The sequence below is a fragment of the Setaria viridis genome, chromosome 9 (genome assembly GCF_005286985.2).
Source record: "Setaria viridis chromosome 9, Setaria_viridis_v4.0, whole genome shotgun sequence".
NCBI lineage: Eukaryota > Viridiplantae > Streptophyta > Magnoliopsida > Poales > Poaceae > Setaria > Setaria viridis.
In genome coordinates this window covers 8,174,717-8,202,525 of record NC_048271.2, presented here as the reverse complement: position 1 = coordinate 8,202,525, position 27,809 = coordinate 8,174,717, and the positions used below count along the sequence as shown (strand labels likewise).

Here is a 27,809-nt window from a genome sequence, read left to right as displayed (position 1 = left end):
TTCCCTTCGTCTTCCTCCTTCACCGTTGTTTATCGAGCCCGCGTACTGCTCATATGTTTATGCCTGGGCGCCGAACGCAGGTCCGATGCCCTCCCATTGCTTGTCTCCGCCCATGCGCGGGCCGCCCGTGCCATTCCTCTCTAGGTCTCAGAGCTCCGTACATGTCACCTCCTTCTGTCATCTTCCCTTGCCCTCTCCGCCGCGTACTCATCACCAATCTCTACCGGTGCCACTACTCTCTCTAGCTGTGCTCGCCTCGTCGTGCCTCACCTCCCTCACTGGAGCTCGATTCGTCGACGCCGTGCTCGATTAATGGAAGAAGAGCTCGATTTGTCAGTAGTCGGGCTCGATTCGCGAGGAGAACTCGATTCGCCGGTGGGCGAGCTCGAATGGCCTGCTGCCATCGTTGACTGGAGCTAGAGCCTCCATGGAGCTCCACCAAACAGGTTTTTTGGGAGCGGAAGTGGTTGGGAGTGGAAGCAAGCCAATCGAGGAGCGGAGCGGAGCTAGTTCGGAGTGCTTCTAAATGTGTTCTAAATTATCACCATTATAAAAATATAATACAAATTAACCTTCTAAATTTGCATCTATGCTATAACATTACATACATTTGCTATTATTAAAAAGAACCTAAAGTAGTTCTCTAAATCTGCGCCTAAAATACTTACTTATATCATTTTTTACTCAAATGTACACCAATATATAATTACATTTTAAATTAGGCTATTTCTGCCAACGTTACCATAAAAAATACTAATTTAATCACTCCATGGCGTGTGCGTATGTATGTATGTATGTATGTATGTATGTATGTATGTATGCATGCATGCATGCATCTCGTCGTATTTGCATGATATCTCGCATGTGCGCGAGCTCCTCGTCGCGCATGATATTGATATATGTTACACACTGTGCTATGAGCCCATGATCACTCAATGATGGGCCAGCTAGGCCGATAGTGGGATGTCTGGTGAGGCGATACTAGCACGGCCCATGGACTATTATGCAAATACGGTCCCCCAACTGCGTAGGCTGGTTAGCGTGGCGCCGTCCGCAAGCGCGGTTCACGACGCGATATACTCCACCGCCTTACTCGACTTCAAACTCCTCGTCGGACTCGACTTGACCATGCTTGGTCGTCATCCATACAAGTTTGTGCCCGCCACAGCTTTGCTCCCTCCCAAACCAATCGTACCCGCCTCCCCCTTCCGACCCCCACACGCTACTCCATCCGACTCGATCGATCCATCACTGATTCATTGTATCCACCCGCCCTCATGGCGGCGGCAGAAACGTCCGGCCGAGCCGCCGGCGACGGCTGCTCGCACATGAAGCTGCTGTGCAGCCACGGCGGGCGCCTCATACCTCGCGGCCCCGACGGCGCGATCCGGTACGTCGGCGGCGAGACGCGCGTCCTCGCCGTGCCGCGCGACGCGTCCTTCCGCGACCTGACCAGGAGGTTGGAGGAGATGGCCGGCGGCGCGGAGGTCCGCGCCGTCAGGCACCGCCTCGCGGACGAGGGCCTCGAGGACGTGACCGTGTCGGTCACCTGCGACGAGGAGCTCGCGCACATGCGCGACGAGTACGACCGCCTGCGTGCCACCCGGCCGGCGGCGAGGTTCCGGGTTTTCGTCACCACCGCGGCAGCGGCTTCCGGCGGCGGAGGCGTCGTCCAGCGCGGAAGATCGGCGGCGGCGGGGCTCCCACCCCTGGCCCCGAAGATGCGGCGCGTACAGAGCGAGCAGGCGCAGCTGCACCGGCGGCCCGCCTACCCTACTGCACCGGTGCGGCGCGTCCAGAGCTTGCCGGAGTTCGCGGGGCGCCTCCACGCGCAGTCTTCCCTTCACCACCACCAGCAGCAGCAGCAGTGCTGCTGCTGCTCCTGCCGGCGCCCCACCTACCCGGCGCCGGTGCCGGCGCGTCCGATGCACGCGGCGCCCTACATGTCCAAGAAAGCATCTGCTGCTCCGTCGATGCCCGCCGCGAAGGCAACAGGGCGAGTGGTCTTCCTCACCGATGCCGGTAGCGAGAAGGCGAGGAGCAGAGACTCCCAGGCGGCCATGGAGAGGAGAAGAGCGATCTGGGAGTTCGAGTGAAGAAGCGCGGCACGAGTTGCCATCAAGCCTAGGTGTAGAATCTGTAAAGTTCTGTAAATTTTGCGGCATGATGTAACACCCTCTGTCTCTTCGTCCAAGATTTTGTTCGGGCGATTTCTGTTGTTTAATTTGGCAGCGACAGCAAAATTCGTTGGTTGTTTTCTCTCTTGATTTTCCCAGCAACAGATGTAAATAGCAAGCGATCCGAATAGTAAATTAAGATTGATTTTCCTGTGCCTGTTCTTGTGTTACAAATCGCATCAATTTCTTTCAAGAAATGGAGTAGCTTTATTTCTCGTTGATTAGTTTTAGTTTCAACCAGATTGAACTAATAGTTCGGTTTCGTCGCGCTTAATCAAACTGATGAGTGAATATTACAAGTGGAATACGACGATCAGCATGCAGAGTTTCAGGCATGTTTACTGCATACACAAGTTCTAAGCAATGCTATAAGCCTATAAACTGGAGAAGCTATCGTTAGCAATAGGAATTAGCTTGGCCGATGGTGCTGACTTGTAGAGCAGATCAGGCAATTTTCAGACACTTGATCCAGTCGCTCTATAAGTTCATGCATCTGCCTGAGCCAACAGCCAACCAGCGCATCCCAGCCGAAACCAAGCCATGGGCTCCCGCTTCTACGGCGAAGCTATGGCCCATGGACCTATGGGTTGCATGCACGGCCCAGCATAAAACAGAGAGCCACTTTTGGGGAGCAAACGCTGGTCAACCAGACTCATCGATATTCACCAGCAGAAATTATTTTGAAACCACAGGGGAGGAAAACATAACAGATAAATTTTAATAGGCACTTACAAAATGACAATGAGACATGATAAACCTCTAAGGAAGAAGGTAAAAAAAACAACCACAAAAAAAGGATCCCCTAGCTAAATGCATGTTTCAACTTTCAAGAAATGTAATCCCTTGATTGCTAATCTTCCAAGGATAAACTCTCTACAGCAGCAGCAGGATCCCTGCATTGTCAGCGTTCAGAGCCTTCGTCGCTCTCGTTGCAAGGGACGGTGTACTGGATCACAACGCGAGCTCCGGACGACAGCCTGCACGAATGGTTCAAAACACAACCCTCAATACCAACATCGTATCATTGCTTGAGTTTCATTGTTTCTTGGGAGGGAAGCATCGAGTGCATACCCAGCACTGACAAAGAGTTCACAGTAGTTTCAGGTAAGAGAGGCCACGAGCGACACTTAACTTTCCTCGATCTTGACAAGCTTCTCCTCCTTCCTGAACGAGTCTGCCTTCGCTGCTGACGTGATTGAGCCGTCGGCGAACCTCTTGCTCCCATTCCCGGACGCCAGGTCGCAGTCCTGCCTCGCTGAGGAGCTCCTCCGGCAGTCTGAGACTGGGGATTTCAGCGAGTCGCTCTTCGGGTGTAGGAAGGATGACAGGATCGGCGTCCGGGGGAGGCACCTCGAGCGTGATGATGTGTCGGTTGTGTCCTCATCAGATCTTGTGCAATCTAGAGTCCCGCCACCCCTGCAGATGTAATTCACGTGTAAGAGCATGTTCCACCATAAATAAGCTAATAAAGTTCATATATCAAGTGCGCCATGTGATTCTGCCAGGTAAAATTCGGATTTTAACAGGCTGAAGAAACCTTGATCCAGTTGCAATGCAGATAGACTGGAACCTACTGTCTTTGTAGTAGCAGTACTTTTTTTTTGAAAAAATGGCCCCACCAATAGAATGACAGCTTGTAAGGACAGCAACAGACTGTTCATGAGGATGAACCAACAGGGTCACTTCTGTATTTCAGTAGAGCAACAGGAGAATCTTGCCTGGCAGCCAAGCAATGTGGTCCTCTAAGTCTGACAAGCTTCTCGTGTTGTGAGAATGAGAGAATCACCAGAATTTCAGAAGTGAATCGGTGACAAAGAAAGTAACAGAAAGAAAATTCACCCCCTCTGTATTTTCGGGCGACATCTTTTTTTATATACTGTCTGGTGACATCTTTATTGAGCCAGTTCGCCCTAACTAGTCATGGACCATGTCTAACGATGATCTTAACATTCTAATCAGATAACAAGCAAGTAAAAGAAGAAATGGATAAATCGGAGAGCTAGTAGTGTTTTGTCATGTTGTCCTAGACCTCATTTACATCTCTCGTGTTACCAATTTTGGACCGTGCAGACGTCAAATTCTCTCCCGCTAGGTAGATTCCCGTACTTTGCTATTTTGTTTGATAGATACATGCCAGCTACATGATGGCATTATATGACAACCGTACAGTGTTTCTGCTATCAACCCAGTTGCACAAACTGCAAAAGCAATGGTCCTCGTGTTCATAAATACTCTCCAGTAATGGCTCTTTTCCAACTCTTAACTCTGATCCGAGCGTAAACCAACCCAACCAAATTGCATAATGTAAGATCAATTATGGGTTGGGTTCATATCAACAGTTGGTACAAAATTTTGGATTCAACACCCATATAATTGGCTCTATTATAATGATTAAAATATAAAATAATTTTGCAAAAGGAAACAGAATTAATAAAATCCAAATTCTGCCTTGACAGTCGAGGTGCTCTTGCTAAATATTGTCATAGAATTTGGTACTATTTGTACAGTTAGTCTAGATATATTTGTGTTTACCCAGAAACAATATCCAAATGTCAACTTATTTCAGTACATGATTAAGATCATAGTGAAGTACTGAAGTTACCTTTCTGCATTATAGGAGGAAGACCGTTTAAGCGCTGAATACCTTTCAGCTGGAACATCTCTTTGCATCTTTGTCTCAATAAGGCTCCCACTGAAGTATTCCTTATCTTCCAACCTCATTCCCATCAACCTGGGATTTTCTGATAGGTAATCAAGCTCACCCATCATCATGGTGCGAGAAATTAGCGGCGATGGGAACTTCAGGCTTGGGAACCTGGGCTTGTATGCCTGAACAATTCCGACATTTTCATGATCTTTCACCGAAAGGGAGCCACAAGTGATGAGCTGCATCAATACATTAGTCGGCTTCAGCTTCGGGCAGGTGGGCACAACGATATCCTCCTCTTCAAGAATCCTGAAGCTGTTCGTCATGTTATCCGCTCGTATCAAGGACTCTAAACTCTCCGACTTGACACGGGTTGAAGGTATGCTCAATGGAGTAGCACATTGGGACAGGAGTTCCCTGGAGATCCCTTGGAGATCTGCTGACCGGCGAGGATGGCTTTGCCGGTACTCGGTAATTTCACGAACTACAGCATCATGATCTGTGCTCAGACTCTTCTTGCGCATCTCGGGTGCTCTCCGACCGGATCTTCTGCCAAGATCATCAGTTTGAGTTGCAGCATCCATGCAACCAGTGGGCTTGTAAACTCTGAACTCTGCTGGGCTTGCAGACCCACTCGCTGATAGTTGAGCCCTCTCATTCCTCCGGGGCTCCAACTCCGGCGACATGGTCCCAAAGGAGCGGTCCCTGCACGGCGAGGGGGTGTCGTCCTCTTCTTGTGAAGGCACAGACGGTGAACGCCGGGGCTTGGCTTCTCTTACTATCACGCTAGGAGGGGAGGATGGGTAGGAATGCTCTCTTGGCAATGGCTGCCGTGCACCCTCTTTCAGCCTGCTCTGTTGCTTGTGGTTGCCGTTACTGACAGGGTATAATTGACCTGAGTAAGCAGGCAAAAGTACTAATCAGCAACCAACACTGTCAGGAACTCAGCACTGCATTTTCTAGTTCGACTCCAGATAAACAAATGCGAATTCGGGTAAAATTTTCTGCTTACCTGGAGAAGATTGGTCCACGAGCTCAGAGCCCTTGAGCACGTACTCGCCATCGGTGGCCGGGAGGACGAGGTCGTCCTCGGCAAGGTCGTGCCACACGAACCCATTCTTGTAGCTCCTGAAACCAACAGCTGACCGATCAACACGCAAACACCCAAAAAAATCGCAAAGAAAAACAGCTTAAAAAAATCCCTGCCAAGGAAAAAGAGTTGCAGTCTTGCATTACCTCTTGCAGGACCACGAGTACATCGCGGCCATGCCCTTGCCGCGCACCGTGTTGAGGTGGTTGATGACATCTGCAAAACCCCCAAAAGGCAATCGCCATTAAACGAGCACAGGTAGAGACTACCCGTGGGGAAAGAGAAGCTGCAACTCCACTGACCCCTGAGGTAGAGCCCCTCCGGCGAGGCGACCGGCACCTCGACGAAGTGCGGGTGCTCGAGGTGGCGGCTCCGCGTGAGGTAGTACACCACCGGCACCTTCCGCGCCGCCGGTCTCTGCCGCTCCGGGGTCCGCGGCCGCCGCCCTCGGCTCTCCATTGTTGGCTGCTCCTCAACTTCCTTCCGCTCGGGAAGGAGGCTCTGGTCTCTCGGCGCGCACCTGGGGAAACTGCAGTCGCCTCAGCAGCAGGAGAAGACGGCAGGAATCCGGAAAACCCGCGCCTCAAATCAAACGGCGCTAAAAACAAGATCAGGGGCCTCCAATGGAGTATCTACTAGGGAGTTCCCAATTTTCCCATCGAGTAAAAAAAACAAAAAGAAAGAAACGGAAACAGGGAGGAGGAGTACACGCTACAGTCAGCAGATGAGCAGAGTGCGGGGGCGTACCTCGAACTCCAAGTCCGAAGCCCGCCTCGAAACCCCTGTCTAAATTAGCGCACGGGCGAGGGAGGCGAGGGCGCGCCGCCGAGATTGGGACTCTGTCAGCGATCAGAATCTGGACGAGAAGAGGACCCGGCCAAGGATCGCCAGGCAGGGAGGGGATGGATAGGCGGGCGGCTGGTCCGGCCAAGGATCGCTCACTGGCGCGGGCACATGAGGGGACGGGACGCCGGGGAACTGAGGCCGAACTTTGCTCTCATTTCATTTGGGCGCACGCTGCAGGGAGGGGAGGGAGGGCGATGTGACCACGGGAAGGGCCAAAGGGATGGCTACAAACAAAACCGGGGATTGGAGGTTTCCGACGTGCGATGGGTGACTGGAGTGGGCTGGGCGTCGTGGGTGCGAGGCAGGAAGCGGACAAGCAGGCGGCTCCAAGCCTCAAAAGGGTGTCAACAGCGAGGCGTGAGGTAGGAAGGAGCACGACTGCACGAGAAGGGCGATTGCAATTGCAGCTCCGGGCTCCGGCACGAGGAAGGAGGTGCGGGGAGAGAGCTCAAGGAGGAAATGAGGGCATTGAATCGAGGGCCGGGGGCGGGGCGTAATGGCGGGCACGGGGCCTGCAAAACGGGAGCTTTTCGGGCGAGCAGAGCACGGAAGGAATGACTTTTTTCGCTCGTGGGGCCGCGGGGCCGAGGGGAGTCGTCGTCGTCCTCCTCGACTGCAACTCCGCGAGGTCTGTCTGCGGCTGCGGCAGCTGCGTGTCAGGTTAATGGCGGGGAAAGGGAAAGGAGGAAGGGGCGCGAGTGCGGGAGGGAGCTCGAGGTCAAACCTCAAACGGCAGCGGGGGCGGTGGCGGGCGCAGGCTGAGAGCAGAGAGCGCAGGGCAGGGGAATAAAGCAGCGGGGTACTGGGAGTGGTGACGGCTGGCGGGGAGGAGGGAACAGTGGACGCCGCCCGGAGTGGCGTTACGGTTGTGGCCGGTTCGACTGTGCGCGAGGGATGGAGGAGAGGTCAGGGTCAGGGAGGGGAGGGGCCCCAAGGGTGGGCTGCTGGTGGCATTGATTGCGCTGCGCCCGCTCGCGTCGGGGGGTGATTAGCGTCATCGAGGACGGGGCATGGCCGCATGGGGGATTGGATCTGGATGCCGTGGCCACCGCCTTCCGTAGCCGGCTAGCCGTAGCGTTCCTCGTGGTGTCGTGCACCGTGGAGGCGAGCGAGCATCATGAGGCGCTGCCGTGCCACGTCCCTCCAAAGCGATACCTCCATCTTCCCATCATCGTCGTCCTCGTCCATGCAAAAGCAAAGCGCAAACAGACCGAACCTATCCTGACCATCGGTTGACCGGGGGTTGTCTCGATTTCTTGGAGGCTAGCTTTAGCTGCTGCTGCTGCTAGTGTGGTGCCGAGACGGAACGGAGGACCCGCGAGGGAAACAGAAAAGGTTTGGCGCGGCAATCATTGCGCCGTAACAAACTGCTGGAGCGCCCTGCACGAAAAGGTTTCAGCTTTACGGCACGGTAAAGACACGCGCAGAGGAGAGGAGAGGAGAGGGGAGGGGAGGAATGGTAGCATCCGTCCTCCCAAATGTCCTTGGGAGTCATTAAATACTCCACCCGTTATGTTAAGTAGGGTGGCTAATCTCTAGTACTAGTGCTCGTTGTAGGATTGTTTGCGCACCGCCGCGGCGGCCCGCTTTAATTCGCACTGCACGTTGCACAGCGTCCGGGATTGCTTTCTGTTTAATTCTCACTGTAGGCATGCCGTGTTAGTGGGCAATGTGCGTGCCATTTTGCCGGGGAAAATGGTAAGTAAAAATGGCAAAATGGGGCGCACGGCGAACCGGCCATTTGTTTTTTTTTTTAAAAAAAAGACTCCTACCACAATGCATCACGTACATACACTCTGTAGCAAGAATCACACGACAGAGTGGCAGAAAACGACCTAAGACTGCAGGGAGGTTTAATTTTCGCCAGCAGCATGTCTTTACTTTTCTCTGACCGGGAATCAACACTGAGAAGGATGTAATTAAAAAAACACTGGAGCAGGATCAGTGGATCACACATCGTCAGAGGAAGTTTAGGGAGCCGTGTGGCCTGGGCGGCTCCTGAATCCCCCCTGCCTGATGAGAGGGGTATGGGTCCATGGGCCAGCCCAGCTACCCAATGCAATAAATCAAAGGCTATTTGCCCTTTGCCTCGTTTCGCCAAAAGTCAAAGCAATAGAGCCATAGGCAAACTGTTCCGTTTGGACAGGTGCTAGCATATGGTAGCAGCGCGCAATGCCAATAGTATGCCATGGCGCCATAATAAAAGGAAAAATAGTATGCCATTGCCATTCGTGCTAGGGTAAGCAATGAGCATAGTACAGTTCAGGATCCGAACCGATGAGCATTGCCATCGTTTACCTTCCCGTCGTTACCTTCGATTTTTGGCTCTTGTTGGTCCTCAGGTTGTTAGATAGATTTGCACACATAGCACGATGGATAGTGAAACTTTTTAGTCAAGACTTGCAAATACTTAAGCTGGAAATTTTGGACTGAGAAATGGTTGAGATCATGCATTGCGTCTCCAAGAGCATCATGAGATAGCTGCTAGCTCAACCGGAAAGAGAGAAAAGAAAGTTGGTGTAGCAGGACAGCTCGGAGCTCGTGCGGTAAGAGGGGGGAGTATCCGGAGACGTGCGAGCTTAGATCTTCACGGCGCGATAGGACGTTAGTACACTATTTATTTGTTTAAAATATTACTGTAACACCAGTAGCACAACACTTTCTTGTTGGAGACGTTCTAACCGTGAAGATATGGAAACAAAAACCTTTTCTTTTTGTTATTTATCGTGATCCGAGGTTGTGGTATTGCAGGCATAGCTATAAATATCGACACGGCAAGCAAACAAAGAAACATGCAAAATGAAACAAGCAGGGGAAGAAAGAATAGGAGAATGCCATGCTGCTAACGGCACTTCTCAGTTGTGGGCATCCGGCAAATGTAGTACTTGCATCGATCAGGTAAAGCAGGGGTAGAGGCAAACATCGTACCAACGTCCAATTAAAGATGGAAGCAGCAGTAAATGGTTCCAGTACAGGGGTGAGCAACACTCTCGGCCGCGTTGCAAAGCAGCGCCATTAATTAAAAGCTTTAAAGGCCATCAATGTCAGGATCTGAACCCCTCATCAATGTCAATGTATTTCCTGCCTAGAAATTTAGATGTTCCAAAATCTGAATAATCGTTTTTTCCTTCATCTCCTGGAAAACTGTTGTACTGCGTTCTCTTTTAAGTATTTTTTTTTACCCTGACATTCTCTTTTAAGTACATGGCATAGAGATTCTGTAACAGAGATCTAGATCATCTCTATGCCACGTAAAAGAGCATGTGCAACAATTGAGATTATATTTTGTTCGTCAGAACATACCCGTGATCTGGCATGGGTAACATTGCAGATGCACCGTGTGCGCATCTCAATAAAGCATCGAGGAGAAACCAACCAGTCTCAGCAAAGCGCTCAGTTACTTGCGAACAAGAAGGTTAACCACGCGTATAACCCAAGTCACCCACCAACAGTACCTCAGTAGGAGGGCACGGCCACTACACAGTGGCGGCAGAGGAAGCCAGGAACACAGACGCAGACAGGACGTCGAGGAAGCCAGACAGGAGCACCGAGCGCATGTTAGTAGGGTCGTCGCCACGGTCGGGCCGGCCAAGCCACAGCAATAGCCGTGCTCTTTCTTTTGTCACGGCACGTCAGCTGACAAAAAAATAAGGAGAGAGAAGCAATTCGGCTGTTTAACAGTAGTGATGGCCTGATCTCGCAGACATTCCGTTCTGGAGTTGAGTACACTGCATACATGAGCCTGATGCCGAAAAACAATTCGGCTGAGCATTCTTTTTGGACCAGCAGTACGCCAGTATCCAGGTGACAGTACACTGTGACACGTATAATTTATGTACCAAGAGAGATTGTTATAAATATAATATGCTTGGATTATGTTACAGATATGACGTGTAAACTATCCTTTCATCCGACGTATTCTGTGTTCACCACACTGCTTCCGATCAGTGGAAAAAAACGCAGCTATGTACCCTCCAATGTACAAGCGTTACCTGTGGTTTGCACCCTGCTATCCCAGGGAAGTGTATGCCGAATTGCCGAGGTGAGCTTTCAGAGGCAGAGTTTTCTCTGTGTCACCTTGCGTTGCAGCACTGTGGCCTCCCTTGCCGCAGCTTCTCCCATAGGCACACCATCTGCGCTGGCGACTGGTAGTGCGCGGTCAGGTAATCGTCGACGCAGCCGGACTGGCAGAGCCTGGGGCTGTGGACGTACGCCACGGAGTTCCCGGAGCTATTGAACCGCCCCACCCACATCCCCATGCTCACATCCTCCATCTTGAACAGCTGGAGAAAACGTAATGGCAATGCAATCATTTGCTAAGCGCCCGTGCACAACAGCACTGCATGGTGAATTGGAGATGGGCTCCGGCTTTTGGCTTTTGGTAAACCTTTTCAGGGTCAGGCATGATTGGGTTCATGTTTTTACTGTTTCCGTCAAGAGTGGCATCATCCAAGGGAACCAAAGTTAAAGCAGGTGGTTATTGAGTGCTGTAGTGGGCCATAAGCAGTTTGCAGATGCTGCACAAAATCTTCTGCTGTTTGATACGAAATGATCATAAAATGGAGATAGTAAGTGGAGACAGAGCTTACATTTAGTCTTCCCTTCTCCATTTCAGATGCGACAAAGTTTGCAATGTCAGAAGAAACAATGTAGCCTGCACCATCGGCGTAGGGCGGGTACTCTTCTCTGGGCCACTCCTGGAATTTGATAGAGGAATATTACAAAAACAGTTCAACTGATACAGGGCTAACTCAACTATGCTTGCACTAGTGACAAGGCAATTATCCTACACAAAACAACAATGCATTCATGTTGACGACTATAGCTCTTGTGATGCCCATGAAGTGACATCCAGCTACATGCCAAGTAAAATGCGTTGCAAACCATTTGTTCAGTCAAATTCAGAAGAACTGTAGTACTGCTAGAATGATAGCTGTTTGTTGTATTTGATTTGCCATCCTAGCAGACTCTTTGATCTGTTTGTAAGAGGTGCATTTCGCTAGTTCTGGTATCTCAAGCCAAACAAATGGAGTAATAATCGGTCTGTATATCATAAAGAAGCTTTGCTTATAACATTTTCAAGAAAGGTGAAAAATACAGTAGTTCATCACTTCACCTCGTATGAGACAGCCCATTTTCCCTCCCGCAGTGGCCTGTGGTAGTAATTCATGTTCCCCAGATACAAGCTTTTGCTGTCTGAGACTTTCTTGACTTCAGCCATCACTGAATCAAGTCTAACAAAGGTATCATCATCACACTTCATGACATACTTCGCCGGAACAACACGAGCCTTCAAACAACAATGTAAAATGCAACTCAGAGAGTGCAATGTATAAAAACTGTCAGGAAATGTACTTCAAATACTCGTATGATAGGTTTGTTTCATATCCACCCTAGTGCTACATACCGCATAGTCACAAATGGCAATTGTCTTCAGAACAACCAGATCATAACTATCCACAAAAGGCACAATGACAATGTCCCCAAAGAAATCTGCCTCTTTCAGCAAATCTTCATTCACTTCTCTTCTGCCATTCTGCCCTACATCATGTTTAAGTTATTTATGTTCGTATGAACAAGACAAAAGGGGGCAAGATAAAGGTTCCGAGGTGTTAAAATTACCAATGCAACGAAAAACCGAGCCACCATGCTGGAGGAATTTCGTACTGAAGACATCCAAGATCTCCTCGCAGCCATGCGTTCAGTGAAATGGTTCCCCGCTGAAAGAATGCCTATGAATAGCTCTACATTCTCTTCAGCAAGAGGAGGGGCTTTTAGTTCTGTTAGCAACTCCAGATTTCTTTGGACAATGCTAGGGTGAGCTGTTGGTAATGAACCAGCTACTATTGATTGAACGTCAATGTCACCAATCACAGACAAGATAGTGGCATCCTCAAGAACAAAGCCCTTGAAAGAAGAAAAGTATTGAACTAACACATCAGAACATCTTGCAACAAAGAAATCAAGTAAGAATTTTAAATGATAATCTACAGTAGCAGCACATGTGCACCTACGTGCGTAACTACCCCTTATCCTAGCCATAAGCCATTCATAGTACATTGGAATGTGTGCTGCACTATGTAAAATTTGAACAAAAGCATGATAATGCACACATCCTGATGCACAATTCAATGTAAAACTAGCAGCACTCATAAAAGAGACAGATTAATTCAAAATAGGAAGGTTTGGAAAGGAAGCACAACTTACAACACGGTAAGGAAAAGAAGTGACATGCTTCCCGTCAACATGAAAATGGTAGCCTTCTAAACCAGCACTTAGTGTTAGAACAAACAATTCATCCTCCATGAACGGATATGGCCAATCTATACAATTTCTGCCCTTCTGTCCAGCAATACGGTTCCGTAACCACAATCTCTTCAACTCCTCTGATGTGTCCCTAACTTTTCCAGACCACTCCTCACATTTTACCAATCCATCAACTGCGCCACAGGTTAGCAACATAAGAGATCTGACAATAATAACCTGCCAGACTTTTTCATGAAGTCAACATTTATCACTTCAATCAAATAATTTATATAGAAATAGAATATCATCATGTTATCAGACAGGTATCCTGTTGAAATCAGTTAAATATATCTTATATGGGGATATTGGGCATGGGCAGCATTGTGTAGAAACAAGATCCCCTCTATAATATCGAAATGTGTTCCGCTAATAGAAACATTTTGTACAATATATAAAGATTATGGAAGACAAGAGAAATGGTATCCCCCTTCCAAAAAAAAAAGGAAAGAAAAGAAAAAGGCATCCACTGCTAATCTAGCTGTGTAATTGCTGGTTGCACAATTGAGCACTCAGAGTACAAATGCTTGATGTGAGTTTCAGTTATAAGTTATAACAGGGTTTATCATCTGTTGTCGAGTGAGTACTAGCAACAACTTAATGGACACACTAGATCAGAAACACGAACACTAGAAAAGGAAATGGTAACATTATCACTGTCATGGGAATGGAAATGAACAACCCATGCATTGCCTCTAGGAAAAAGTCCAAATTACTCCCTTCAAGTATAGAGGAAATCCAGATAACCCGTAAACTATGTTTTGGTTCAATTTACCCCTAAACTATGCTATTTGGTTCAACTTATACCATAATGCAATTTGTCATTTTTGTTTCTCCATACACAAGTTGAATTTTAATTTGAGACTTTGCAGGGTGGTAGTGGACATCATAATCTATATTAAAAAATATTTTATGACTTTTTCATCATTAGTTTGTATAAAATTTTGCATCTCAAGGATAAATTTTATTATTAAATATCCTAACCTATCAAAATAATGATAAAGAATTCATGATATATTTTTTTAATCATGTCTTATGATGTCTGCTATCATCTTGCAAAATTTGAACTTAAGGCTCCACTTGTGCATGTAGAAAAAAAAAGACAAATCGTGTTAAGGGGTAAACTGAACTAAGAAATACTTTAGGGGGTTATCCAGACTCTGGTTATACTCGAGGGGAGTAATTTGGACTTTTTCCTTGCCTCTACCAAATGTGCCAACTGGCAACTGCCCTAGTAAAAATGTTGATAGAGAACTACAGTAAAATATAAGCTATCCACATGGCTTGGCTATTCTAGACAAGGAGGCAAGTCCCTGTTCATCAAATCAAGCAAGTGAAGAAAACTTATTGTTGGCAAGAACCACAACAGTTGTGCCAAAATAACTAGATGTTCTTGGGCTCATTCAGTATGGCAATGCTCAATCAGTATGTGAAAGAAGATCAACTAACTTACCGTGTTCCACTCTTTGATGGTACTTGGACCGACTATGGGTCTGTTTGGTTGCCTGGCTAACTCCTAGCCAGGCTTCCCAGAGCCAACTAGCTCATGTTTAGTTGCCTGTATAACCCTCTTAGCCAAGCTGCACTAATGCAAGGAGGGGGTCTTAGCCAGGCTTGCTAGGAACGCCCAGATCCAGCGTTTCCATGAAGCCGGGCTCCGCGCAGGCACCCCCTCGAATTGACTCACCTCCCAGTCTTCTCTTCACTCCGCCCATCTGTGGCCCCGTGCGGAGGTGCTCACCCGCGGCGGCCGGCGGTGGCCCCGAGCGGAGGACCTCACCCGTGGCGGCCGACGACGGCCCTGCGCGGCGGACCTCGCCCGCACGGCCGGCAGCAGCCCGCGTGGAGGAGCTCACCTGCAGCGGCCGGCGGCGGTCCCACGCAGAGGACCTCGCCCGCGGTGGCCGGCAGCGGCCGTGCGGCGTGGGCAGGCCTCACCTGCCGGGAAAAGTCGGGCGGGGGGAGGAAGTAGAGGGAGGTAGAGGGTGGTGGTGAGGAGGAGGGTGTGGGCGGAGGTGAGGGAGGATGTGGTTGAAGGTGGTGGAGAAGAGAGGATGAAATTGGATGGTAAATTCACCTATGCCTTGTACCTATGCCTTGTACAAGGTCATCATAACAACGTGTACAACCAACCAAATAAAATCTTATACTAGCCAGGCTTAGGCTGCCCAAGCAATCAAACATGAGCAGATTGCACTGCATTAGACAGGCTTGGGCTAGTCTGGCTCCAGATTCTAGCCAGGCTAGAGTTAGCCAGGCAACCAAACAGACCCTTAACTAGTAGACCCTTAACTAGTAGTAAGAATTGAGAAACATGGCCAGTGGTAGCAATTTCCGTTTTGAATTTCCGTTTTGAATAGTTTCCCAGAATTGATTGATGCCGATCAAACTGAAAGAAAAATAAACGCACAGGACAAAAGCTACTACTATGATAATTAATGGAACATCCCAAAAAGGAGGAGCCTTTTACGCACCAACCGTACGATCAAGGCTACAATCATATTAACACCTACTGTGAAGGCGCGACATGGCTCTCTTAATGCAAGCTAACATGGTAATTTACTCGGTTGAGTACCATCACGTTTGTTTTGCTAGAAGCTAGTTCGTCACGCATTTGGGCCAACAGTAATCTGCCTTCTTCCACCAGTTCATATAATATTGTTACCGTGCAATAATGAAGCGGACATGAAAAAAGTACTGGTACTAGCAGCACAGCAAGGAAGCGAAGAGATGAGAGCACCGACGCACCGGTCTCCTCTTCCGGGCGCGACCGATGGCCCTCGCACCGAAGCGCGGGTCCCCATTGTCCGCGGAAGCGGGTGTTCTGCTCGATCACCGGCCGGCGGCTCCAGTCCCCACGGAGCCGCGGGTTGAAGTGGAGGATCCTCGGGGCCGCGTCCCCATCCCCTTCCCCGCGCAGCTCCACCGCGAACTGCGCCACGGTGGCGCCCGCCGCCCGCCGCGGCGCGCCCACAACCGTCACGTGGGAACCCAGCGCCAGCCCGCAGGGCAGCGGCAGCAGGGCGCCGCCGCCCACGCCGCGGAGCTGCGCGCCCGACCGCGTGATCGAGGCCGGGCACCGCGTCGCGCCGACGACACCCGCGGGCGGCGGCGCGGGAGCGGATGACGAGGACCAGGACGAGGGGGAGGGGGAGGAGAGGACGTCGCGGAGGAGGCGCCCGCCGGACCGGAACGCGCGCGCGGCGGCCCCGTGGAGCGGAGGCGCGGCGCCGGGAACGTCGAGGCTGGAGACGGCCAGCCGGTGCACGTGGCGCGACGTCGGGGACAGCTGCCGCGGCGCGTCGATGACGAGGCGGTCGGGGGAGTGGAGGGAGAAGGTGGCGACGGAGAGGAGCGCGGCGAAGGGGAGCAGAAGCAGCAGCGGGCGGAGGCCGCCGCCGACGCCGCCGCGGCGCGGCCGGCGCATGGGCGGCGCGTTTTGGATTTTTCCGGGAGGGGGGAGGTGGCGAGGCGACGAGGGGGCGGGGACGGGAAAAAGCGGCGCGGCGTGCGTTCCGAGCGGCGTTTCGGAAATTCTGCGGGGTTTAAGAGGGAGGGGGCTGCTTTTTTGCGTGCACGTCCTTTCGGAGTTGCTTTTTTGCTCTTGTCTGGTGCGGTTTGATCATCGCTGGTGTGCACCCAAGAACGTTGGCATTCGCTTGGGGAGTTGGTACACACAGTACCCAAAAAGGTAGTAGTACCACGGTGATCACGGCTTGTTTAATCCAAATTCAATGTGCGTTATGGATCTTCTTGAGCAGCTGCATAAGATAAGTGTATAAGTTGCAACTTCGAAATTAAAATCTAAAATAGTTTACAGGCTCATCCTAATTGAAAACCCAAAAAAACGGCTTCAAATAGAAACGGTAATAATGTGTGTGCAGTTGAGGGTCTGTTTGGTTGGCGCTTAATCTTGCGATAACAGATCCATAAACCAGAAAGGTAAGCTGTACGCTCTCCCGCGCAGTCTTTTTGGGGCGAGCCAATCTTTGCGCCGCCTGGAAGCCGGAATCCGCAGCTTTGAAGCAGATGGCAGATGGGGATCACGAGTCAGTCAGCGCGGGCGCAGATGGCGACGGCCGGGACGGACGCGTGGTACGGCATGGTGGCTGCGGTGGTGGTGGTGTGTAACGGTGCGCTACGAGCCTGCGACGCCTACTCGGTGAAGAAAACGGGGGCAACGACGAAATGCCGCCGTCGGTTGTGCCACGGCGCCATCGCACGGGACGATCCGCGTCCGCCACCCGGGCCGGCCGGCCTGCTCGGCTGCTCGGTGCTTCGGCTCGGTTCATGCCAAGTCACCACTTCGAGGAGGGTTCGAGTTCTGCGTCGACTAGACGTTGTTGTTGACCGGGGGTCGAGCTGGCGGTGTACGTGGAGTCGCCTGACTGATCTGGTGACGCGGAGCTACAAGAAAGAAGTTAGCGCAGCACAAGCGCCTGGCCTGTTATACGAGGGCAACATTGCAACAGTTCGACGGCTCGGCGGCGTCGGCGTGTACGGCTGGACGGGTTCGGCCGCGGGCACGGCGCGCTGCCGGTGTGGTGTCTGGATGGCGCCTGGGCAGGCGTGGCAAAAGCGCGCGCGCGGCGGCGCGGATCTCTTCAGGGCGGCGGCACGGCACGGCAGCGTTAAGCTCCACGGAGAACGCCGCGTCGCGGCTTGCTCCATGGCCGCGGACGGCAGCGCCGCGGCATATACGAGCCGGAGCATCACGGCGCTTTCGACCTGCTCTCGATCGCAATCCATATAAGCTTCTTGAGTTCTTGTCAGCGGAGTAGCGGCGCCTCCGTCTGGCTTCGCCATCAAAGCGGTTCATCTCGGTCTGCAGTTGAGGGTGAACTGATAGAACCAGCCACCGGAGTAACTCGATCACTAATACTCGGAAATGGAAGCTGCTTCACCGTTGCCCGGACTTCGTCGTGGACTCCTCGGTGGTGGCGGCGTCCTGGGATGAGGACGGCAAGGGGAAGGTCAGGCTCCTGGGATGCGAGCGCAAGGTGTTCCAGGTGGACACTACGGTGATCGACGACCTAGCGGCGCCTGGTGAAGACGACGCCAAGAAGTTCAAGTTCAAGAGCTGGGACGGCGTGGTGTTCGAGGTGGACAGGGCGGTGGCGATGCAGTCGCTGACGTTCGGGAACCTGATCTGCGACAACCCCACCGGCGACAGCGTCGTTCCCCTGGTCCTCGAGCTTGGCTCCAAGGTCCTCGGCAGGGTCATGGAGTACTGCGAGAAGCACGCCCGCCGCGGAGGAGCTCGAGGAGTGGGATGCGGGTTTCATCAAGGTCGACCTGGCCATGCCACGCCATTGCTGACATGATGGCGGGCAAGACGCCTGAGACCCGCGAGATTGTCACCGTCAAGGAGAATAGACTTACCCTTGAGGAGGAAGAGGAGATCCGCAGGGAGGCTATAATCTAGAAAATATAGATTATGGATGGATAGTTCATAGTCGTGCTGTTTTGACACTAGTTAAACGATGGTTGTGCCTATAATCTCAAAAGTACCTGGGTAGAGAGATAGTAGGATTATAAGAATTTGTGCTTTTTGGATGTGATACAGCTTTTTTAGCTGGTTTTCATAATCTTTATATCCCGCCTAAACATGCCCGGAATTATGCTTAGAGTTGGTATGGGCAGAAACCTGACAAACGAACGTTGCTGTTAGTTGTTCATACAGGTTGGATATGTAATGGAGGTATTGCTGCATGCCTTCAGAATTGCGTTTCTCTTTGGACTTAAACGGCACGATTTTGTTTTCCTAACAAAGGAGAGAGTGTATAAAACATCTGGTGAGTGGTGACCAACACCAGTTAGCAAATTAACATAACAAAATCAATCACCCACCAGACCGAACTTTTCATGGCGCCCGCACAGGATGAAATAGCAGCAGCATACGACGTCCAAGAAAGATGATAAGCTCAGCAGAACCACGCATCAATTAAACAGTGGCATCGTTCTAGTGCCGCTTCACTTCTGGGGCAGCTCATGGTTCCACAAATACATGAAATCCGGGACTATGAGCACAAAGAGATTGAGGATTTTATCTACGACCTACACAGGTTCAGGAACAGCAGATGGATATACATTTCTACAGAGGATCCACTACCATTGAGATGGGAGCAACAACCAGGTATGGTTACAGGCAGAACAGACGACAGCTGAACTTCCTGCACTCTAGGCCTCCCGCGACAGCAAACTCGAAGGTCCTGGAGGTCGCTGGAAGCGGATGCTCAACTCGAGGTTTAGGCCTGGAAGGAGAAAAATAGGCATTGTAAAATTTATTAGCACTGAGGTCGTAATTACTTGGAAAGTAACTACAATAAATAATCACGCGGAGACAAACTATTGTATCCAACTTGACTTTCATGCAGATGCCTACTTGGTTGACATCATGAGTGCTCAGCGTAAGACAAGCCGCAAAGCAGAGACCAGTCCAACAAAAATATGATATGACGCAACAGTTTCTTTCTCGAATCATTGCAACATTATACTCAATGGCCAATAATATGCCTAAATCCAGTTCCCCAAACCCGTTGACTGCCAAATATTTGTACCACGATCCCACAAAACGAAAACAAAACCAAATATCCATGATGAATGCAGCAACAGTCATTCAGATTTTGGAGCAGGGTCCATGGTGAACTGGAAGAGTCAATCCATGTTCTACAGCCCAGTTAGAGGATAGAAAAGTTACGAGTCTTGAGTATAGTTTGGTTGCATTCGTGCCAAAGCAGGAGGCTTAGGGTTGGATTAATTAAGAGGATGGCATTGTGCTTTGTGTGAATTGAGCAATAAAACAACCCCTCTAGCTTCTCTCGATGAACCACTATACCAGCACCTGCCACGTGAGCCCCTCCTGTGAATCGCGTCTAAAACATCCCAACAAGAATCAGAACTGCCAACGACATCAGAGGCAAAGCATATACGTATTTGTATTTCACAAGTAAATACACCCCAAGATATGATGCTATGTATTAGAAACCAGTTACTCCAGCTGTTCTTATTCATTTGATGTTCTGGACTTGTGCTATTAGAGTAGTCTCTTTCTAACTTGTTCATGCAGACCTAAAAAAGCATATAGTTTTCAGTATTTCGTAGATAATTACGTTCCAAGATTCCATGCTCTGTGCTAAAGGTATCACATGCAGTCATTATCCATGGTGAGCTGATTTCTAATGTAAGGGCCCAAACCAGGGTAGTAAAATACTACTAGATCCACCTTGTAAGAACAGAATCAAAAGCTCAAGGGATTACTAAAATGCACTAGATACTAGTCAGTGCCTTTATTGCAACAAATAGAATCCAAATAGAATGATAAACTACTCTAAATCATAGTCCCTTAAAAGAAAACTAAACTTGTTATCTTTTATTGCTTGAGTAATTAATTGGCTAATCCAAACAGTCACACCTATTGCAGGGGGAGAAAAGTCATGTTCCTATTTGGTCCAACAAAATGCACCATGTGGCATAATTGACTTTCTTATACTTCAAATAAGACATACAACATAAGAAACAAACTGACAGTGAACATAATATGAACTATTAAACAGTCTTCAAATTGCTATAAGCACCGGTTTCACTAAAGCACAGGATAGTGCAGGCGTGATTTTCTCTCAAAATTTGTCCTAATTCAGTTCAAAACAATTAATATTCCAAACTAAAAACTCCCAGCCCATATTTGCAGACAACAGTGGAAAATTAATTCAGTGCAGAACATTATCCCACAAATTAGTTCCTAACTTAGGATTCATATAGTCCTATCACATATGGAGCTAGAATTCCCAGGTCTCAGCACCAAGTGGTCCATGATGCTGTCACTAGATCATCATAAGTGGTATGTCAAAGAAAAAATGGCGTTTTGTGATATGCTAGAAGGGCAAGTTCTAGTAGATGCTAGGGCCCCTAGCTAAACAGACTTACCTTACCATCAAAATTTAGCCATAACATTCCAGCTTTAGGCTAGAAGATTGTGATTTAAGATGGCCATGTCACAGCTCGTGGCCATTTGGCAGTACAGTTAACAAGAAAATAGGTGAGGGAATCCTGTCCACTCTATTATGAAGCACCCATGACTAACATACTGATGCGGTCCACCATATAAGTTGTGAAGCTAAGTTGTCGTATTTCTTATATTTGTACTTAACAGTAAATTTGGAAAGGCAAAAAATATGGTTGTAGTTCCATGAATCTACTAAAATCAATACTTGAGCCGTTTCAGGTTAATGCTAACAATATGAGGCCGTGAGGAGCAAATGCCGAAGTGCACTGCTGGCACATAGGTGAAAGCATCAAATGAAAGAAATAAATGCCAACACATTAAATAAGTGTTTAATCCCTGGACTGTAGTAGCTTCTGAGTAGCAATTTTATTACTGTACAGTTACAGTCAAATGTAGACAGATAATTATTCAAATTATTTTTCAACAAATATCACTACAGTAGTCATTCAAAACAGAGTTCTTCAACAAGTCTGAACTTGTAAAACCCTTGAAACCAATACCCCTGCAACTACTAACTTCATAAATTTGCTCTTTTCATATCTTGGCCCCCCAGAAAAGGTCGTGCTAACTATTTAAGAAAGAGACGGAGTAATACAAATGGCAGTGCTTAGCTGTGGGCAGTATACCCCACAATATATTCACAATAGCGCTCATTTTCCTTATCCTAAGTATTAGAGGTACTCATGCATCATCCTCGTAACTATTACAAGTGATCCCAATATTCACATCTCTGGTGGAGTTGCCTAATGGCGCATTCAATTGATTGCTGCAACGGAGTGTTAGATGGCTTGATCAGACAAACTCAGTCAGTGGAAAGGGGATTAGAAAATGCAAGCAGGATCGATGTGTATATTTGATCAAGCGATGTAACTCATGCAAAACAAGTTGTGAAGTTGTTTAGTTCGCCAGATAGGTGACATGAGCAGAGGATGTCTAAGATGAAAAAGAAAACCAACTCTGGGGTATACCCAAACAACATCTAGTCTGTCTTCAACATTCCATAACCATGATAATAAGTTCTATCCGGGCTACACTCTTATCCAGGTGGCAACTGAGCCTAACTGAGTTGGATAAGGGCCTGGACGCACACCAGACCACCAGTCCGGATACTTGTTGAGGCGAATTTGGGTGCCTATTTCTTCTTAATATAAAGTCACCTAGTTCCACCTAGGATTTTGTTTACACTCAAGCAGCCAGCTCGCTTGAAACCAGGACGCATCTCATGTGACAACTCAACCACACAACCAAGTCAAAACCAAAAATAGCCACCTCGTAGAAAAAATTATGCATTACTGAGCCAGTTGGGGACTTGTGAGCATGCAACGCTAAAATCAACCCATCAGAACAAGCCAACAACTGTTGGTTAAGCTGAAACTAAGACGATACCAAGGTCAAATTGGCTTCTTAAATCAGATCGTGCATCCCAAATACACAGCACCTCACAAATCAATCTCTCTATCTAATGAGCCAAAAAACTACTGCATCAGCCAGTTGGGGACTCGTTAGCATGCAACGCTAAAATCAATCCATCAAAACAAGTCAACAGCTGTTGGTTAAGCTGAAACTAAGCCTATACCAAGGTCAAATTGGCTCGTTAAGTCAGATCGTGCATCCCAAGTACACAGCACCTCACGAATCAATCTCTCTATCTAAATGAGCCAAAAAAACTACTTAGCATGCAGAGATCAAAATTCAGCTAGATTTGAAGCAAACAAAAGTGAAGCACTATGTCAAGAGATCTAGTTCCCATCCATCACCGAACTAATTCCGCTCTGGGCAACAGAACAATAAGAAAGCATACCTGCGCAACGGGGAGCAGGCCGAGCTCCCCGATCACCCCCGCGGCGCCGCGTAGCTGCGCGCCGACACCAGATCCGCAGGTGGGCACCTCGTCGAACATGGACGCCGATAGCGACTCGGAGACGAAGCCGGCCTGGAACTCGATGGTGCCCTTGTCGGGGTGCGCGACCATCCCCGTGACGTAGACCCAGAGGAAGAGCTTCTTGGCCTGGACGCCGGAGAGGTCGGAGATGGCGCCCTTGGAGAGCTTCCCCGTGATGGTCCTCTCGTAGTAGACGAGGTGGGAGCCGAAGTGGACGTAGCAGGTGCTGGCGAGGTGGATCTCGAAGGCGCCCGTGGCCTTGTCGAAGGTGTACGAGGCGACGGAGTCCGGGATGAGCCCCTTGGGGAGTCCGTACTTGGGGAGCAGGTCGTTCGCCGCGCCCTTGAGCGACGCGCCGCCCGCCGCGGTGGCGGCGGCGGAGACGGCGAGGAGGAGGAGGAGGAGGCGGCGGGGCAGCGGAGACATGGCCGTTGGGGGTTTGGGATTTTTTGGGGGGCTGTGGGTGCTCGCGTTTTGGGGATGCGGAAGACCGAGTAGCCTTTAAACTGGTTCTTGACTTGGATTGGAATTTTTTTTTTCCTTTTTCTTTATACTTGAGGGACAAGCAATTTGGACTGGTACACTGGTTCTTAATCAAAGAGAGTGGTTGGGATTAGATACGACGGTCACCCAGAATATGTTCACACACCACATCATGAAGATATATCATCCTAGCACTATTTTTATTCCTTTTGTTTTCTCATCAGACTAAATTTGCATTGAGAATTAACTTGGAACATGAGAAAATTTTGCCGCATTAATGATGGCTGAGCCCAATTCAGTTTGCATGGAGAATTTATTAACACGCGAATCTGCCTGGTTTCTCTACGTTGGATTTTAACACTGACTGGTGGAGCTTTCCCCTGTGAAAGACTCCCACCGAAACTGAAGGTCGCCTTCTAGAAGTAGCAACTAGCAAATCATCACGCCACGTCGCTATCGTTTCAGCTGGAGGGACCCCCTCCTAATCTGTTCTTCGCCGGCCGATGTACCCGGCCGCTTCGATTGATTTCGGCCATCAATCAGCTCGAGATTCCTCTCGAGAAAAATCCCAAGATATATACGAGTATCGAAGGCGACACGCGATCAGGTAGCCGGAGTAGTTGGCCTTGATCGCTGATCCTGTCCATTGCAGCCTCACTGGCTGTGAGACTGGCAGGTACAATTGGAGTACGCACACATCGTTCGGGATGCAGAAACTTGGCACACGATCAGGTATTCAGGTTACACTTCTACTCCCGACACAAATTCGTCTAAGGGGAATAGAGTTGCGCTGATGCGTTATGAGTATCTGTATTAGGACTCTACTGCAGTTTCAGTGTCGGTGGAAGCACAGCCGTGCGAGCCTGTCAGCCGGTACGCCAAGTCACCAGACGTTTGCCCTTTTCCATGCCTGCCTTGCCTGCCCTCGTTGCTTGCTTCCAAAGCATCGCAGCTGACCTCGAATTATTAGTCCTGATCATGCCTGCAAACAAGTAAAAGGGTGCCGACCGATAAAGCCTCTAACTAATCTCTGAAACAGCGTTGACGGAGCAGGCGCCGACAAAAAGCTTCTAACTAATCTTCCAGTAGCATAGCATTGATCTCACCAAACTCTTTAGGGACGTTGGGTACTGTGTTATGGCTTGAGCTACAGGTGAGGAACAAATCTTTTGCGTTCGATCTGCACGTAGCTCTCAAGTCAATGCCAAGACGTGGTACGGCCATCCTCCAGGAATGTTTATCCTCTTGGTCTGCGGATGCTATTCTCATTGCTGACGCAGCTAACAGCATGATATAAAAATCCGAAGCAGCAAGAAGACAAAAGCTCTCGATTGACATTAAAACAGAAGCAGACGTTAACGCAGCATCGGACTACCGTAACCACCGTTTCCTAATGGATTTGTTGTAGACAAATTATGAGCGGGATAGATAAATTCGGGAGAAGAAAAAGACGAACCCATATAATTGCTAATCTGGTTTGGCACAACGAACAGAACCGAATCTAAAAGCATTGGTACACGTAAACGTAAGTGATCTCATAAGTCTAGAATTTTCTATGATATGGAAGAGAGAGAGCGAGAAGAGAGAGAAATGCCGTTGTTATGCAACTCATAATATTTCCTTTTTCATATGCATAAATTAAAAAAAATTATATAGCTCTAGCACTTATAAGGCATGGGTTGACTGTTAAGTAATCTTAAAAACGTGTCATTCGTGTCAATGCATGAGACGATGAGACTATTGTAAACCCTCTTGGTAACGCTACTCTAACTGCTGATGCAGTTAAGCACCAATACCAAAATGCAGTCCCTCTAGCATCCATCAGATAACCAAACATTCAATTTTGGTGATTGGCAAACCGCATGGTACGAACATAATTCATCCAGCAAGCGTTTGGTGATTTTCTAAAGTAAATAGCAAAGCAACAGATGCACAGCAGATAAAGCCATATGACTCCCAGACAAAGCATGATCAACAACAGCAAAGCACAGGTGCAATATCAGAGAACTGGCAATTTTTCTAAAATCCTTGATTATCTTAACAAGCTAAAAACTGACCCACCAGACCATACTTCTTCAGTACCAACTGAACGTACAGCATCGTATCCGATTTCACAACACAGAAATCAAAACTTCACCAAAGCAGGGTCTGACCTATCATAAGAGTCAATTCTGATTTCTGGGGAAACTAAAAGCAAGCAAGATCCACTACTGCTTGATCTCGGCCTTCCTCTTCTGCCACAGCCTGTCCAATGAGCTGTCAGCATCACCCTGCCAGAACCAGAACGTGAAATCAGAACCAGCAATTTGCTAGCAACTAAGATGACATGCTTTCTACTATTCACAGAGAACAGAACACAAGTCACTAAACAAAAAAGCTTGGTACATTAGAACAAACAGCTTTAACTCCAGCAATTGCCATGCTTAAGTGCTAGATAAAGTGACAAAAGGGTAAATTGGTGAGCTAATTGTGTTCAGCAAAATAAGAGCACTTGACAACAGACAAAGTAAATGCAGCCAAAGAACCATCTAACTGCAAATACAAATTTCACATTTCATATACTTGGCAACTTCATTGCATATTTGAAACTTAAAATGCATAGAAAACTTACATATTCTTAGCATGGGAATGCTTTACTCAATAATATGGGGGCACAATAAATCAAACAGGCAACTCATGATCAAGCATAGAAGGTGAAACAGATGTTGAACATTTATATATAATGACGCATGGTATAATGCCATGCAAATCTGCAGTGAGAAAATCTGGTAGGCAGGTACCCAGCAATTATTGGCATGCAAATCCACTGTAAGGAAATCTTGTAGGTGGGTACTTATAACAATACAAAACTAGAAACCTGTGCACACTCACAATTAAAAGCTTACAACAATACAAAACTAGTAGCCTGTGCACACTTACAACCGAAAGCTGCATATGAAAAATATCCTTTATTCGTGTTAGACAACCCATTCAGACTGCAACAAGGATAATTACCTGAGCACGGACAAATCCAGAGAGAGCAAACGTGGTGAAGTGGCCATCATACAGACCGTTCTCATCCAAGTGCCCGATGTTGATCTGCACAGAGGCATGGTCCTTGGCAATGATGATCCTGTTCGTGGCAGAGCTACAGGAAACAAATGAAAACACAGCTCAGCAATCACACGACACACAGGCATAACCACCAATCACTACAGAAGCAAACAAGAAAATTGGAGCAAAACTTACCACTTCCTGGGGACATAGAGGTCCACCATCTTACCCTCCTCGTTCTCCATGGTGACGGCTGGGAAAGCTACCGCAGCAGCGACTGCGAGCGCAGAAGCAAACAATCAGGCGCATACACAGTTCAGTTGCAACTTCCACACATAAAGAAGGGATCAATTCAGCATCAAACGAGAAAACAATAACTTTATAATCCAGTTTATATAGAGCTCACATGGTCAACAAACACCTCAAATGATATAAGTTGCTCTGGACCAAATATTTCAGCTTATTTTTACTTTTTTTTCTTTCACAAATATAAGCTGGATTATATGATCCGGGGGTAACCGGTAAACAAACAGGGCCCAAGAAGGATAAACTACCGTCAAATGGCACAATTCAATGAATCATAAGACACCGCGTTCTAGCACCTTACACGCGAAGCTACCTGGATCCTGAATGACATGCTTCGACCTACCGAATTGGATAGTGAACTACCAAGTGCAGATCCTAGTGCGAGGCCTCGCCTAGCGATAAGCCGTGCTCGCGCATACGAACTGGAGCAAAAGAGGTGGTGGAATACACACATCGGCAATGCAACTCACCTTCAAGATCTCTTCGTAGACCAGCGGCGGCAGCGGCGGCGCCGAGAGTCGGGGGAGACCGAAAGGCAGCAGCGGCGGCGGCGTGAAGGAATAGGAGGTATATATACCAGAGGACGAGCCGAGCAGGATCGTAACCCTAGTGTTCGGTTCTGAGCCCACCACCAGCCACCGTTTGGGCCGCGGCCATGCCCCTCTGATGGATGGGTCCTAAAGGCCCAATTTTTTAATGTTATATGTTTGAACCTATTTAGCAGAACTCCAGCACTAAAAATTTTGTCCAGCTGTCGATATTTTCGTTGAGCCGTGCTGTTCTTAATTTTGCATTAAATCATAAATAGTTAAACCACTTTATTTTATCCTACAAATTCTAAGACTAATCTGCAGGTTTCATAGAGGTTTCATGCACATTAATTAGGGTGCCATGTCAGCATTTTTTATGATGTGGCAGTGAGTTAATGAGGAGAGAGGTAAGAGGGGTTTCATCTAGATGAAACCATGTATGCACAGTTACCAACACAGTTTGTGTCTTGTATGTAGTGCATATGAAACCACACCATGAAATTTTGC

General features: G+C 48.6%; 4 protein-coding genes across 6 annotated transcripts; all 4 read right to left on the bottom strand.

The window, feature by feature from the left end:
• Positions 1–2,838: 2,838 nt before the first annotated feature.
• LOC117840152 (protein SOSEKI 3) lies at positions 2,839–7,641 on the bottom strand. 3 transcript variants are annotated; one of them, XR_004636946.2, is made up of 7 exons: positions 6,662–7,638; positions 6,217–6,443; positions 6,061–6,130; positions 5,837–5,952; positions 4,780–5,719; positions 3,249–3,593; positions 2,839–3,154 (listed from the first exon to the last, which is right to left on the bottom strand). XR_004636946.2 is itself a non-coding variant. In XM_072290954.1 (7 exons), exons 2-7 carry the CDS (start codon positions 6,371–6,373, stop codon positions 3,079–3,081), a joined length of 1,644 nt encoding a protein of 547 aa, XP_072147055.1. In that variant the 5' UTR covers positions 6,374–6,443; positions 6,662–7,641; the 3' UTR covers positions 2,839–3,078. The 3 variants fall into 3 exon arrangements, 2 of the variants coding, with proteins under 2 accessions (XP_072147055.1, XP_072147056.1); XM_072290954.1 differs by having other exon boundaries at positions 2,839–3,156; positions 3,311–3,593; positions 6,662–7,641; XM_072290955.1 differs by having other exon boundaries at positions 2,839–3,156; positions 3,311–3,593; positions 6,217–6,434; positions 6,662–7,641.
• Positions 7,642–10,493: 2,852 nt separating this feature from the next.
• LOC117836334 (hydroxyproline O-galactosyltransferase GALT5) lies at positions 10,494–16,537 on the bottom strand. The gene is made up of 7 exons (XM_034715736.2): positions 15,812–16,537; positions 12,968–13,200; positions 12,383–12,667; positions 12,168–12,296; positions 11,877–12,050; positions 11,350–11,457; positions 10,494–11,043 (listed from the first exon to the last, which is right to left on the bottom strand). The coding sequence occupies exons 1-7, from the start codon at positions 16,488–16,490 to the stop codon at positions 10,834–10,836; spliced, it is 1,818 nt and encodes a 605-aa protein (XP_034571627.1). The 5' UTR covers positions 16,491–16,537; the 3' UTR covers positions 10,494–10,833.
• Positions 16,538–18,987: 2,450 nt separating this feature from the next.
• On the bottom strand, positions 18,988–23,446 carry LOC117837907 (uncharacterized protein At5g01610). The gene is made up of 2 exons (XM_034717715.2): positions 22,870–23,446; positions 18,988–19,317 (listed from the first exon to the last, which is right to left on the bottom strand). Exons 1-2 carry the CDS (start codon positions 23,374–23,376, stop codon positions 19,312–19,314), a joined length of 513 nt encoding a protein of 170 aa, XP_034573606.1. The 5' UTR covers positions 23,377–23,446; the 3' UTR covers positions 18,988–19,311.
• Positions 23,447–25,432: 1,986 nt separating this feature from the next.
• LOC117837908 (small ribosomal subunit protein eS21) lies at positions 25,433–27,394 on the bottom strand. The gene is made up of 4 exons (XM_034717717.2): positions 27,243–27,394; positions 26,662–26,743; positions 26,428–26,560; positions 25,433–25,703 (listed from the first exon to the last, which is right to left on the bottom strand). The coding sequence occupies exons 2-4, from the start codon at positions 26,709–26,711 to the stop codon at positions 25,641–25,643; spliced, it is 246 nt and encodes an 81-aa protein (XP_034573608.1). The 5' UTR covers positions 26,712–26,743; positions 27,243–27,394; the 3' UTR covers positions 25,433–25,640.
• Between the last annotated feature and the right edge of the window lie 415 nt (positions 27,395–27,809).